Source organism: Alternaria metachromatica (assembly GCF_023757995.1).
Source record: "Alternaria metachromatica strain BMP 0045 chromosome Unknown scaffold_29, whole genome shotgun sequence".
In the NCBI taxonomy this organism is placed as follows: Eukaryota; Fungi; Ascomycota; class Dothideomycetes; order Pleosporales; family Pleosporaceae; genus Alternaria; species Alternaria metachromatica.
Window position 1 is genome coordinate 172,655 of NW_026055520.1, and position 15,180 is coordinate 187,834.

Here is a 15,180-nt window from a genome sequence, read left to right on the forward strand (position 1 = left end):
GTGACATTATATAGACATAGAGCGGGACTCGACGTCAGCTACCAAAAGAAGAATTCGTTTATAGAGACCGTATACAGATGATACATATACACGGCCCTCAACTCCCCGAATTTTCAATACAGACAGCCGTGACGCTCTACAAGACATATCTAAAATACATATTCTCACCATCCGTCAGATCCATAAACGCCATCTTATCCCTTTCTTCATCATCCACGCTCATTGTCTCTCTTCTCTTGTTCTCCCTCTTCAACACGGCGTATAGCGCCACTGCAGATGCAATCGTGATACAATAACAGATGATCAGGCCTGTCCATAACCTAGGATAATGCTGCCCCTTCTCTTGACTTCTGATCAACAGTGGGCCGACGATGTTGCCTACGCAATATGCGACGAATACTGTGCCAGCCATGGCGCTCTTCTTCGTTGCGCCACTGACGTTGGACATGGCTATGACGATTGTCTGGCTGACTACCGCGCCGAAAGTACCGATTATTGAGTATCCAGCTACTGGAGTGGGCGCGTGGTATGTCCACTCTGACTTCCAGATCATGGCACAGCCGGCTATGACAGGGAGGCAGTTTACGATGAGTAAGATGATGCGGATGTTGTGTATGCGCGAGGAGAGATACCCGCAAAGAAGGATAGTAACGAGACAGATCAGTCCGAGCGGGAACTGCCAGAGTATAGATGCGAGAGGTGACCAGCCGAATGTGTTTACGATGAGTGGGCCGAAACCAGAAACTGCGCCGTTGACGGTGTATGCGCTACCCATGAGCAGGAAGACGAGGTAGAACTTAACGTCCGTGACACATTCCTTGAGTTGATACATCTTAATCTTCTGGCACCGCACACCCGTCGCTCCTTTCCTGAGTCTTTCAACAGCGACAACGCGTTCGCTCTTGTTTAAGAACCATGCTTCAGCGCAGGAATTGGGGATAAAGAAGCAGAAGCATCCGAAGAGGAAGGTTAAACACCCAGCGAGCAGGTAGATATACTGCCACCTCCTCAGCGCGCCTGACGTGATTTGCGCGAAGCCGTAGTTTAGCGCGCCGCCGATGATGGTAAAGAGACCCGTGGAACTGAACCACCAGGACTGGCGTACGGACTGTTCGCGCTGTGTGTAGTAGCTGCTTACTATCGTCATGAAGCCAGTTGGTATAATACTTTCCACGAAACCTAGGAAGAAACGCTGGACGTACAGTCCCTTGTAGTCCGTAACAGCGGCTGTTAACATGCAGATGAGACTCCAAAGTAGTACGACGGCACCAAGGATACGGCCTAGGTTGAAGCGTTGGAGGGCGAATGTTAGTGGGTAGAGTCCTGCGAGCATGCCGAAGTAGAATAATGAGGTGGCCCATGAGAGACGCGTCGTGGAAACTACTGCTGGGGAAGTCGATGTAGCGGGGGAGAGGGTTTGGGTGAGATGTAGGTCGGTTGTCATGCCGAAGAGGGCGGCGGAACCGAGGATCGCTTTGTCGTAGTATACTAGGCCGTAGCCTGGGATTCGCTGTTAGATGGAAATCATGTGGTAGTCATGATGGCGAGAGATGGATGGTATGGACGAGGTTGGTGGGATTGACGTACCCACGATCATGGTGGGGATGAGGAACCAATCGATCTTTCGGAGAACTTTTGCTTCGATCTCAGGGTCGATGTCTTGGGCGCGTTCACCGACGAGGTTGATCGCCAAGTCTTTGTCGGTGGACGTCGCGTCCAAGGCTGTTTCGGCGTCATGGGGAGATGAGGCCGTCGCCTTCTCATCTGGTCGGGTGGCCGCCATGTTGGAAGACATGTCGCGAATGAGATCGCGCGATCAAGAACAGAAGATGAGAGACAAACAGACAGGACTGTAGTTGATGATTTCACATCGCTTGACTCTACACGCACGGCTTGGATATCCACGGGATGCCACATAAACACTAGCGCAACATCAATCCAGCATGCCAAACGTCCGCAAGCTGCAAGCGAAGCCGGCGGCCAATCCATGGCCCTGGGCACGCCATCTGCGCACGATGATGATTGGCGGGTGCTGAAGATGCCGCGTGAACTGGCAGAAGTTGGGATGAATTGCGCGGGTTGAGTATGAACGCTAGTGCCCTACAGGCTTAGTGGCACGATGACATAATCGTGAAAAACTTTCCCTTGCTCACGCCGCGCTTTCTCCCGCCTACTCTGCCCAACCACAACCGGTGCCACCATCACCACGCGTGTGTGTAGTTTGTGTACTCATATCGTACACACCCTGACACACATACACTCCCATCACTACCTTCACCAATTCGTGAAGCGATGCGCGCTGCCGACGTGCAGCTTGGAAAACCAAACGCGCGCGCTTTTGTAGAACGGTCTCTTGCCTCGCTCAGTCCGCTGTTCCATCAGCAGATTTCGAGCTGGATACACACAACACTTTCTCTTTTCTTTCTTCGAGGAAAAGAGGTTGTGTGTATGAGACAAGAGTAAATGCGACGATCTTTGAGTACGGAACCGCCTGAAACCATGTGTCGGACCTCTGTAATTTATCTGTCGGGACATATCTTGTAGTGCTGATGCTTTGCTTTTGCAGCTGAGTATTTTGGAATTCGGGAAGGGTACGTGGAATGTGTTGTTCGCCAGAGCAGAGCCGCAGTCTAGTGGACCTGTTGTAGCTGTTCGACCTGAAGCTCTATACTAAGCGGAACTCTCGGACTTCGCTATGCGCAAAGAACCGTTCTTTGGCCTCTACGTGCCTGTGAAGGTGTCGGGGATTCCATATCATAAGCTGGCTGCCTCGGGGGTTCCCGTACAATAATTCGCAAGCTCCAAGGAACGTGTACTCCTCTGCATCAGAATCGATGGTGGGGCGAAGAAGCCATGGGTGATCGGCTCCCTTCAATACTACTAGTACGTCTCCCTTCTTCGGGCGTTCATCATGTCGTGCAAGACTCGATAGTAGTCCCTGAGAAGTAGCGAAACATACACACTCCACAGTTCTCGATAACCACTCCATCAGAATGTCTTGATGAGACAAGTCGCCTTGATCAACCATATGTGGCGATCTGGACACGCATTCATCATAGAAATCCTGGACCTGGCTCATTTCAATGCTGCGAAACTCTGTGTTCTGGCAGAAGACCTCGAGGACCTTTGTCAAGACGTCGTGCTTATCCAATCGTTCTTGTTCGCAGAATCTTTCCAGAAAATCATCGAAACAACCAATGACAGCGCGTTTATTTCCAGATCCAATGCATTCACTGCAGTCCAAGTCGAACATTACTTCTCCCAGGTGAATCCCTCTGGTGAGGCAAACTCGTCCGTCCTTGGAGATGCTGACATCAAAGTTGACTGACAGCGGAAGTTCACCCACTGATGTGAAGGGGAACGCACGTGCGGATCGAAAGTCGGGAACCCAGCTGGGCACACCCTTGAGTTCGTGTCGCATCCTGGGGATTATAGCGAGATCTCCAGTGTGATATAGTATCAGCTTACTATATTCATGGAAGACGTCTTCAAATCGTTGTGCATAGTCCGGTGCAAGCTTCCGGGGAAGTTTCGTGGTACCACCAATTGAAAGGATACCATAGAGGTAGTCATGAGGGATTTCAGCTTTGTACTCGGAAACCATGCTCAGAAACGCAGACCTGAGTACAAAAGCAAGCAGTCGACCACTTAAAAATTCTTTTGCAATCACGGGATCCTCCCATAGACTTCCTGCGTCATTGACCCAGCCTGCAAAGATGCTTGCTCCAGATGTACCCGTCGTTCTCTCTTTACAGTCGTGCAACTGTTGATCGCAGATTTCATCCTTTATTGTTTGTGATATAGCGGTGGAAGGCACAGGTGCCAGACCAAAAAGAGCCTCTATCGTGTCGCTTATTCCCCTAGCAATCTCGAAGTGGAATATTGACTGTAACAGACGCTTCTCGTCTACATTGATCTCGGGATGATGTCCTAGTACTTGCATCAAAGCATAGCAGGCGTCCGTGAAGGATTCCCCGTAACACCAATGGGAACCTGCTAGTATAACAGTGCGCTGTGACATCGCCGCTTCCTGTACCACCCACATTCTTTCGAACCAGGGCCGTTGTATAAGGCATTTGTAGGCTTGTAGGACGCGAAAGAGTGTGCCGCTTTGCAAGGCACCAAACGCGCGAGAGGAACGATCAGAATCCCCTAAGTCATCCGGGGGAGTGATGCTGTTGATCACGTTCATGAGATCTCCAATGTCGCTATCTTCTTCTTCATTAGCTCCCAGCCATGCTACAACAAGCGTTGCAGCTCCAAAGATCGCGCCCATCCGAGGTACCTGCGCCGACTTTTCTGCATTGTCAGATTGATTGATGCATAGAGCATCAACCCAGAAGAGTATGCTATCGTCGTGAAAGAGTTCAAGTGTGCGAGAAGAACTTCCGAGTAAGGCCCTCAGCTCTCGCAGACCAGCGATGAGATTGGCAGTCTTTTGTACTGGTTGACCATCGAGTAACAGCTCCCCCGTCTGATTCGAATCACCCCATACATACGACAATGCAACGAAAAGCGGTATTTCGTCTGTCGGTGCTGTCGCGATATATTCTCCGTTTGGATCTTGAGCTAATGGAAAGCTGCCCGGGGGCCGTGTGTCTGAAAATTGTGCAGTCAGTATTCGTGGTAGTGGCCTGCCCGAAAACCATGCTTCCACCAGGTCGCTTTCAGCGCTAGGCAACGTTAGATATACTAGATCGCATCGAACAGGATCCGTCCAGGCACCAGGTCGGATTCTGACGAAGCGGACTTCGTCGCCTTCGAGATTCCGGTAGATGTTGGCCATGTTGTGACCTCGTACACCGGACTTCGCGTTGCAGTGGGGGAGTGTCGACAATTGCCACGAGGCTACGGCGGTTTCTCATGAGGAGGGGCAACTTTCGGCTTTGAAACTGTGCCGCACGAGCGCATGATGGTACAGAACGTACGCAGCGCGTCGTCGTCCAATGGCATGTATATGCTTTCACAATCAATCCACGAGCCTACATTAACGTCAGGCCACCTACTTTGCGTGTTTTTATCTTAATGTAGGCTCTTAGGTGTTTAGTTTTGCCCTTGTATAGGATGGATAACGCTACGCAGCCGTGCGTTTTTCCGAAGGATTAACAGCCCTCTCTTGACGTCGGATTACAGGAGGAACGATACAAAGGGAGGAAGCTTCGGAGCACTCGTAGTCTTCAAGAACTGAAGACAATAACGAAGTCGAGTACACTCGCTTGGACAATGGCTGCTACGCCATCTTGGGAACTCCGAACGCATCGAGCACGATGCGAATGCTTCGTGACCACAGGACAGAGCTGGGTCACCGCATCGTCGAGAAGATCGTGGTTTTCGGTAAAGAGGGCCTTACGATTAACATGGCAGACACATGAAGTATGGCCATCCTTCTCTCCGATCATCGAACCCCTCCATCTCGTATTCCCGGTTCCGTTAACTCAACCCGCCCTGCCTATTAAATCACACCAGGAAGGAAAATGCTAGGAACCCAAGGAGCTGAACACCCTAGAGCCTACATTGACGTCATGCCACCTATTTTGCATGCTTTGATGTTTATGTAGTCTCCCGACTTGTTCATTGTTCTTCTTGTATGAGGTGCTGCTGGAGAGGAGGAAGAGCTGGGGAGGCGCCGCGGGACACAGGACCGGAAGAATGGACCCTGGAGCACCGTGCATGCCGCCAAATCTAGCGCCTTGGCGGGAGGCGGGAGCTCTCATGTCTGACAGCTCGAAGGTGGTAGATACATTGATACTTTCAACAGATACTTCAACACCACACTCACAAGAAACTATGTATGGTAGGGGCAGGTTTGATCGAACCTCCATTTGTGAAGATGCGTCTGATACCATGCACACTCTCGAGTGCGCTCGAGAAGGAGAATTCATGTCAACTCCCCTACACATCTTGAACGGATGGCGACTAGATTGCAGCACTGCAGATGATTACTCTGAACGCCCCACTGCGGCTGACGGCACGCTGCGAAGGATGCTCTCGCTTCGCCTAAGACATGCTGAGAGACGGCAATAACAGCCCGGGTAAGTAGTGATACCAGGATATGCTCTTGGTTGGGACGATCTCGCGTGTCAGTGTAATGCGTCTCGAACATCCCCGGTCCAACATAAAAGTTCTTTCCCGTCAAGTTCAATTCACCACCAGATACTTTCGTACCCTAGCATCATGAAGCTCTCCAACGTCTTATCAATGGCTTTGGCCAGTACCACCGGCGCAAAGAGCATAGGGAAGCCTAATGAAGTAGACGCCCTAGCTGCCCAAAGTCTGCACCGAATGCAAGCCTATTACTCCGAGAACCCATTACCGAGCCCAGGAACATGCACACTCGATAACGTAGCCGTTCGTCGAGATTGGTGAGCGAGACATCCACCGTGCCGTTTTGCGTGGACTCACATACCCCAGGTCAGCATTAAGCAAACAGGAAAGACGCAGCTACATCAAAGCCGTAAAATGTCTAGCAAAACTACCCGCGAAGACACCGGCCGCCATCGCTTCAGGAGCAAAGAGCCGATACGATGACATAGTCGTAACTCATATCCAACAAGCGTTCACAATCCATGGCACGGCAAACTTCTTGACATGGCACCGATACTATACTTGGGCTTTTGAACAGATGCTCAGGAACGAATGCGGGTATAAAGGATACCAGCCTTATTACAATTGGTATGTAAAATCAATCAAGACCCGTATGAGACCAATACTGACATCTACGCCAACATCAAGGGGCCACTGGGCAGACAACCCCAAAGCCTCCCCCTTCTTCGACGGCAGCGACACCAGCATGTCAGGAGACGGCGCATACATCGCAAACAGAACTTCAGTTTGCTTCCCCTCAACCGAACAGTGCTACATCCAACTCCAACCCGGAAGTGGAGGCGGCTGCGTAACCTCCGGTCCGTTCAAAGAGTAACTACCACCCTCCCATCTCTCCTCGCTCCAACAACACCCATTGCTAACACCCCCTCCAGCTGGACAATAAACCTCGGCCCCCTCGCCGCCGTCTCCCTCCCCCCTCCGACCCCCAACCCCCAACCCAACGGCCTAGGCTACAACCCACGCTGCCTCTCCCGCGACATCTCGCTCCAATCCTCCGCCGAAACCAGCGACTCCGTCGTCGCCGCCCTAATCAGAGACAACACCACCATCACCTCTTTCCAAACCGTGCTCGGCGGTGAATTCGCCCAAGGCAAAATGGGCCCCCACGTCGGCGGCCACAACACCATTGGCGGTGACGCAGGCTCTGATTTCATTAATTCGCCTGCGGATCCTGCGTTCTTTGCGCATCATGCCATGGTGGATAGGGTGTATTGGACGTGGCAGAATTTGGATTTGGAAAGTAGGAAAGAGGCGATTGCGGGGGGGACGAGTGGGGTGGGGGATCCAGGGGAGGCGGGGACGTTGGAGGATGTTATTACTCTGGGGGAGTGGGTGGGATTTGGGAATGTGACGATTAGGGAGGCGATGAGTACGGTTGGGGGGCCGTTTTGCTATGTTTATGCGTAGTGGGTGGGTAGTACGCTGCTAGGGCTTTGCTATATGAAAGTCTAATGAAAGAGGCCAGGTCTTGTTCCCAAGATGAGAAAGTTGCAACACCCGGCCGAAATACAGCGCCTCAATAGTCCCCTCGAATTCCAAACCATCATAACAATCTTGTCTTGACCTTCCCCCCTTCAATCCCATCCTCTCACCACCCCCCATCCCAAGGAACCACAACCCCTCCCACACTGCTCGCCTCAACATCACTCAACCCATTAAACTCCCAACTAACATCCACGCCATGCATCTTTCTAAACCTTGTTCTGGCATCCTTTGTCACGGGATCAACCTCCAGCTCATCCGGAAAAGTCTCAAGTAGCCTCTTGACGAATCTCTTGCCCGGTCGTACTATAGTCACAATCTTGATCTCCGGGTTGGACGGCGGTGGAAGGGTCTCAGATTTCGTTGTTTGGAAGGAAGACTTGCTGTCGCTGAGGGGGCGGGAGGGGTTGCCGGACGTGGCGCTAGCACCAGTAGTTGGATCAGTCCAGGGTCGATCGAGGGCGACTAGTCGATGTTGTGAGATTTGGCGTAGTCGTGTGCCGAACGATTCAGTAGGGGTGATGGAAGTGGAGGATACGGGGGATAGCGCAGACGGAGGGGGTTTGGTGTGGAGGACGTCGTGGAGTTGGAGGCAGAGCGATGTGACGACTTTGAAGCGGTTGGAGCGGATCATGCCGGAGTAGAGCTTGTTGGGGTCTGTGCTGTTTGTGGGGGTTGTAGGTGGCGGTGTTTGTTGAGCGGGCGGGTGTATAACTTGGACGGTGGGATTGTCCTGTTGGGCTTGGAGATGTTGTGCTAGCGGACTGGGGTTCGGCGGGTGGTTGTGCTGGCCGTGGGCGTGCGGTGCTGGCATTGCTTGTTGGTGATGTTGCGCTTGACCACCCATCCCCAACGCCCCCTGCATGAATTGCGGGAAAGGCATCGCGGGCGCGGGTGGAGGCGGAGGCGGGACCTGGTTCGCGTTGGCAGGAGTATGCGCATGGCCGCCTGTGCCGCCGACGATTTGCACGCCGGCGGTAGTCATGACCTGGTTTATGGCATTCTGGACATGTTGCTGTAGGGTGTGTATCTGATGTCCCACAGCATTCTGAACCGCCGGTAGGTGTCCCGCTGGTTGGGGTCCGAGAATTGGGCGTTGTATCCCAGCCAGTACGCCTGACATGAAGTGTGGGCACATTCCCAATTTGAGGAATACCCAGAGACTCTTCAACTTAGGCAGATCAGCTCTTAGGCTCCTCACTTCCTTCCCGCTTCCCATATATTCCGTCCATAATGGCAGGTCCTTGTCCTTTATGCGGATGTACACGCTGGTTATGTTTGCGGAGGCGGGAGACGTGACGACGCGGAAGATGTTGCAGTCGCTGGGATGTGTGAATAGAAACTTGTTCTGTGCATACAAAACAATCACGGCTTCGTCGTGAACCTGCCTGTTGGTCCGGAGGAGGTTCACGCTGACATGGCGATGTTTGCTGTACGCCGATTGGGACACGGCACCGGGCCACAGGAACGGCGTGTTGGAAACCAGGGCATACGTGTAGACGCGATCGCGGAGTTCTCTCGGCAGAGACAAGAGCAGTGAGAAGCACGGATCGGGAAGAACTTCGTGGGTCGGCATCTGGGAGGCTGTGGGCGTGGGGAGTGCGGCGCTACGCGAATGCGAAGGGTTGCGGAGGCGCGCTGGGCGGCTGGCTGATTGCGGCGGCGCGTCTATCATGGTGGTGTCGGAAGAGCTGCTGCTGTTGGAGGAGGAACGCGACCGCGAAGGTGTCGAAGTGCGCGAGGCCATCTCGTCCAACTTCGGACGGGCGCTTGCTGATAAATAGCCTGCTAGCCTGTTTGTGGGGCGGCGAAGCGATACGTCGGACGGTACGGGACGTTGGGCGTGATGGTAGTAGTACCGTGTTGCGCGCGATTGGCGAAGCGGGGCGGATGATTCAGCGTGCTATCGATGCCCAACAATGGCAGATGGGGGCAGAGAGGTCTTATAATCCTACGCGCCCTACGAGGCCGAGATTGAGGGGAAAGTGTTGAGCGGCTGTGACCTGTGCCTCATTCCTCCACTGCTGTGATCCCATCATCGTCCAGCCGCTCACGCTATCGCCGAGGCTAGACCGGTGCCGATCAGCGTTTGCACTACCCAATAACCTGCATCATCAACCACTATAGCTATTCAGAGATCCGCATGTGCTCTTCCATCTATTTTGTCTTTTCACATGACCGATCTCTTTTAATACGTCTGTTCATGCTATCGGTCCTTCAAAGGTACATCATTTGCCTGGGTAGCTGTACCGCGGCGCTGAGCGGGGAACCGACCTTCAGCCTTATTCTGAGCGCGCATGTCGCGCTGTCATACAACCATAGAATCTTCCTATAACCCAATCGCGAGATCATGAGTGCCCGAAACAATCTGCCTCAGCTTGGGCTGTGGTAAAGGTTAGCGACCATGTGATTACCTATGCCATCCATTATCGCATTGTTGCGTTGTGATATCGCATCTATAGGAACTCGAACCATCACTGAATTCGACACTCGAGTCGTGTTCAGACTAAATTGTCCTCTGGAATAACACGGAAGATGGAAACATATCTTCGACAGGTCGTACTCAACCTAATTTGGTTGCAAGCGCTGGTGGCGGCGTATCTGCTAAACACGAGTTCTTCTGTTCGTCCAATTCAAACTGCGCAATGACATCGAGCGCCAACTATCACTTCAAATCCTCAAATTCGACACTCTTCTCGGGAAAAGATGCCTGAGGCAACATTCAACACACCGGACCGTGCCGCTGGGGCTATGTGACCGGGGTTTACAGCACATGAGGATGGATGCACATATGCTGCCTATGCGAACGATTGGATGGGCGGTTCGTTGGCGCCTGCATTGTTATGCGTTCGAAGAGTATTCGACGAGACGAATGCTGTGTAACGTGCCTCGTGCTGCGCCTCTAGGCACTTACCTGTGAGCCCAGTCCTTGCCAGCCTTATTTATTTCTGCTCTCTCCCAGACTTTCTGCTGCAAGAGTCTCATCGTTGAGACTATCTCGCGTCTGCAACGTTTCGAGATCACAGAATGGCGGATCTGCAAGCGCAGTTGGAGTGTTTGCGAGGTGTGTGGGACACTTGCCAGACGAACGACGATCAGAAGCATGTCTTGATCAAGGCAAGTAAGACATTCCTCAGCGATCCTTCAGTCACTTACTCCAAACCCAGAACTTGTTTGCATTGGTGGCTGATCTCTCTGCTCGGTTGTCAGAAGCCGAGTACGAACTTCGTGATCGAAAAGACGTGATCAAGTTGACACGCGATCGTATCGAAGAGGCCAAGAAGCAGATCCAAGTTTTGGAAGTTGAGAAGGCTCGTCATGCCTTCGCATCCGTTTTGATCGATGGTGATTGCATGCTGGTATGTCCACTCTCAGCACTCATCGACCCTCCCTAATGACTACTTCAGTTCAACGATGACCTTGTGAAAGCTGGACTAGAAGGTGGAAAGAGAGCAACAGGCTTACTCAAACAAGCCGTGGAGGAAGAACTCCGATCATCTCTACTTGCGGTAAACCACCACGTACAGGTGGTCATTCGTGTTTACGCAAACATGAAGGGCCTGGCGAAGACATACAAAGACGCGGAGATTCTCCCACAATTAGCTTCATTTGACGACTTCGTGCGTGGTTTCAACATGGGCGATCCCATGTGTGATTATGTTGATGCTGGCAACGGCAAAGAGTGTTCGGATGAGAAGATCAAGGGTAAGTCATGTGTCATCCAGGCAAGACGCCAAATGCTTACTGCTCGAAGCAATGTTTCGGCATAATCTAGCGGATATGCACTGTCAACAGATCCTGTTCGGCGGCTCAGCCGATAATGGCTATGCCCGGCTGTTAGGCCCATACAACGAAGACGACGCAGTGCGAAGCCGTATCACCCTCTTGGAAGGCCCGCCGTTCGCCCGCGAGTTAGCTGCGATTAAGGACAGATACCACACTGTATCATTCGACAAGGTGTTCCGGAGCCAAATGCTGGTGGTCACCCCTAGGCGCGCAACGGTGTCTCTCCCGACTCCGCCGCGAACACCATCGACAGACTACGCAACGGCCGCTGCGCAGATTCCAACAGGGCCTTCTTCATCTTCGTCGTCTAAAGCCCAGAGCCCCTCTGTCACCAAGCAGCCTACAACAGCTGCTACAGTACTTCTTAACAAATCCGGCGAACGTGTGGACTCACCGCTGAGCTACACGTCCAAAGACTTCATGGCCATGAAAGGTCGCAGGCTCTGCAACCAGTTCTATTTGCTTGGGAAGTGTTCTTATCTAGAGAAATTTGGAAACTGTCAGCATCAACACAGTGCTAAGTTGAGTAATAAGCAGTTGGTGGCTTTGCGAGCTGTTGCTCGTTTGACGTTGTGTCAGGATGGAAGGGCTTGTAGAGACTCGGAGTGTCTTTGTGGTCATCAGTGAACGATGAAGGTTGGGTTGCTGGGTTTAGACGGAAACTCACATGGAGTGCCTGCTGTAGCAGTGATGGATGGAGTCCGTAGCGACTATGCCATATATATCTCGTTGCAGTTTGAATCCGATCGAAGTTATTCGTAAGTGCTGTTCGCGGAAGCGATACACAGCCACTTATCAACATCCATGGAAGATTCTAGCAGTATCATGCAACTCTGCCGCATTGGTTACCGAAAGGGTGATGATAGGCGCAGTGTGTTTGCTGTCCTTGTTACACAAGACTGAGCTGGGCGCGGGGCACATAATCTGGACAGAGGCGGCCTCTCATTACCCTCATCATCGCTTCGTATCACAACTGTAATCCTTCTCGTTCGCCAAATACGCTCGAAGAGCTGGACCCAAGGAACGATGGCAACGATTCGCAGGCGCGAGGTTGCCCATGACGATGCAGATCCCAACAGTCTAGGTACGCAATCACTATACTCACACGTGTCTGAATTGACAGGGTCTAACGCAACCTAGACTTCCAAAGTCTCCGTATTGGAGGAGCCACGGATGAAGACCAACTACCGGAATTTCCTCTTTACCCCAGACCACGATGCCGCCGGTGCAACTGGCAACCCAGATTCCGAAACATTGTCCAGGCGACCAACCAGAAAGGCAACGCAGGCCGTCCGTACTACAAATGTGTTCGTTGCAAGACAAGAGGCACGCAAGGTGTAGGGGATCACTACACAGGGTGGATGACATGGGATGATGACCGCGGCATGAGCAGTGATGATCCCAAGTGTCACTGCGGAATAGCCAGTCGTCAGGATAAAGCGGGAGCTGACACGAAAATACCTAACTTGGGGTTCTGGACGTGTGCGACAGGAAGATGTGATTACTATTCGGAGTTTGAGAACGGGCAAACAGATGAGCAGAGAGAGGAATACCCGGATATGGCTGGGTATCTCCAGTTTGAGCCGTGGTTGCTTTGATCAAGACTGGTCAAGAAAGGAGCTCAGTAGAATGCGTATAGGACCATGCTGCCTAGCTAGATATCACGAAGACTCTCCATTAAGCGATTCAGAGTCGATGTGAGTCTCTGAACAGGGGTCAGATTGAAAGTCCAGTAACTTGAGGCCATGGAAGATACATGAGGCATGCCATAGACGCGCGGCATGCAGACGCATGCACTGCCATGCGTTCACTTGTTATTCGATGAGGGAAATGCTGTGCGACATCCTGTGCATAAACCCCGCACATCCTTCCGATAGCGGTAGCAACATGAGCTACTCTTCTCATCAACATATACAAGACACAGCTGCTCCTTCAAGCTCATCTCGGGGTACCACCATGTCGAGCGCTTCAACCCCGCAGCTATGCACAGTATGCAACAAACCGAACGCGAACTATTGTGCACGATGCAAATCCACCGCCTACTGCTCCAAGACATGTCAGAAAGCTGACTGGACTACCCACAAGCTACTCTGCCCCTCATTCTCCAGCTTCGCTGATACGAATCGACCAAGTGCGAATCATTATCGTGCAGTCATATTCGATCCCGACGAAACGAAACCGAAATTCACTTGGCTCCCCTCCAGGCTGCTCGACAAGGACGAAGAAGATGGACCAGATCACCAGACGCTTGATTACAAGAAAATCATTGGCGAGGATACCTTACAGAAGGATATGCCTATGCAATACAACCCGAGGCTGAAAAGGTCCGTTCCGAACACCATATGCGTCGTATGGCGCGACACGTTCTTGGAAGATGGCTCTCGGCCAAACAAAAGCATAGCGTCAATCACTACCACACAACCCGGAACGTATCATGATTGGAGGGGCCCTATCGTCGTCTATGCCAGAGCGGGTAAAGGTCTTGATCCACCAGCTTGCAAGGACCTTGACATGATTGACTTCAGACATGTCACCGACTATTTCTTGTCGTGTGGATACATTCCTCCCAATAATGAGGCGAAAGTGGAGCGTGTAAAGGGCGTAAGGATCAACTGTCTGGGCGACGTGAAGATGCTCAAGAGACCACCCTTCGAAGTCATCGAACTCCCAACCACCGATCCCATCTTCACCAAGCATGATACTTCCGACATAGCCGACCGAATTGGCATACCCATCCTGACGCGTCGCTGCCCGCCAGATCCGAAGTGGGCCAACAAAAGCGAAGACAAAATGTTCGAACACAGCAGTCCTACAAACAACCAAAACGCGACCTTCCTTCACCAGTGTCTAGATCCTAACGCCGAATTCGATTTCAGCACCGGATCTATGGGCTGGGGATGGTGTTCTATGCCGTGGCAGAATGATGTAGGAAGTGCGATTGTTGTGCGCAAGGACAGGAAGCCACTTCTTCCACTACAGATGGAGGCACTGGCGAAGTGGTGTAAAGAGGAGGTTCGACCGATCTTGGCTCATTCTATTGGAGAGTTCACGCCGGAAGAGCCGATTAGCAAAGAGGATGTTTTGACGATTGTTTGTCGGCCGATGTTTGTGGTCTACTGGAGCAGGTTCACGGGTGAGAGGAAGGATTATGAGACACCTAGTCTGTATGGTGACAGTATCGTGTGAGCGATGGTTGCGACGCAAAGAAAAGGTCAAGCGGGTTTATGGCCTACATTTAGATACAAATATGCAAAGCGGGTACATCAAAGTCAAGTTAGATTCTAGTGCACGTGTCTATGAACGCACAGACAATTCACCTAGTTAGGTACTATTGCGTTCAAGAGGCTCTGGGCACCCTCGCGCATTGATAGGCTTGAAACAGATTCTGAACTTGAGTTTCACCGGTGGTTTTCTCTCGTCCGGACTTGTTTCCCAGAAAGACGACATAGTTAGATTATATAGTACGTTTCCCTTTCGCATGCTTCAAAAGAGTTCTCGATGGCGTTGTAGCTAAGATTTCCCACGCCTACGCGCTCAAAGCAACGCTCCGTGCTCTCGGGTTCGTGTCTCTCGAGTAAAGCAAGGCATACAATCTTGCCCTCATGAATATGAACGGGAGAGAATTGAAACATTTCTGGCTCTTCATCCTTGCGGTCGAAGCAAACCCATTCGCCAGCATACCCAGATATTCCTGCGGTGAAGGTGCGTTTACTGCCCCGACGGCTATCGTGATTTTGTGTAAGTTCGTATTTGCAGGTGGGTCGTAGTATTCCCGAAACCTTCAGAGGGCGACTTGGCCAAGGGACT

The 15,180-nt window shown here is 51.9% G+C and overlaps 5 protein-coding genes across 5 annotated transcripts; 3 read left to right on the forward strand and 2 right to left on the reverse strand.

The window, feature by feature from the left end:
* Positions 1-136: 136 nt before the first annotated feature.
* On the reverse strand, positions 137-1,795 carry J4E83_009021 (uncharacterized protein; the record flags this gene model as incomplete). The annotated part of the gene is made up of 2 exons (XM_049335914.1): positions 137-1,500; positions 1,588-1,795. 2 exons carry the CDS (start codon positions 1,793-1,795, stop codon positions 137-139), a joined length of 1,572 nt encoding a protein of 523 aa, XP_049184948.1.
* A 4,379-nt stretch (positions 1,796-6,174) lies between these two features.
* On the forward strand, positions 6,175-7,512 carry J4E83_009022 (uncharacterized protein; the record flags this gene model as incomplete). Its single annotated transcript, XM_049335915.1, has 4 exons — positions 6,175-6,362; positions 6,412-6,672; positions 6,733-6,915; positions 6,978-7,512. 4 exons carry the CDS (start codon positions 6,175-6,177, stop codon positions 7,510-7,512), a joined length of 1,167 nt encoding a protein of 388 aa, XP_049184949.1.
* Positions 7,513-7,693: 181 nt separating this feature from the next.
* Positions 7,694-9,163, reverse strand: J4E83_009023 (uncharacterized protein; the record flags this gene model as incomplete). The annotated part of the gene is made up of 1 exon (XM_049335916.1): positions 7,694-9,163. The coding sequence occupies one exon, from the start codon at positions 9,161-9,163 to the stop codon at positions 7,694-7,696; it is 1,470 nt and encodes a 489-aa protein (XP_049184950.1).
* Positions 9,164-11,138: 1,975 nt separating this feature from the next.
* Positions 11,139-12,714, forward strand: J4E83_009024 (uncharacterized protein; the record flags this gene model as incomplete). Its single annotated transcript, XM_049335917.1, has 3 exons — positions 11,139-11,292; positions 11,342-11,806; positions 12,524-12,714. The coding sequence occupies 3 exons, from the start codon at positions 11,139-11,141 to the stop codon at positions 12,712-12,714; spliced, it is 810 nt and encodes a 269-aa protein (XP_049184951.1).
* Positions 12,715-13,355: 641 nt separating this feature from the next.
* Positions 13,356-14,559, forward strand: J4E83_009025 (uncharacterized protein; the record flags this gene model as incomplete). The annotated part of the gene is made up of 2 exons (XM_049335918.1): positions 13,356-13,362; positions 13,526-14,559. 2 exons carry the CDS (start codon positions 13,356-13,358, stop codon positions 14,557-14,559), a joined length of 1,041 nt encoding a protein of 346 aa, XP_049184952.1.
* Between the last annotated feature and the right edge of the window lie 621 nt (positions 14,560-15,180).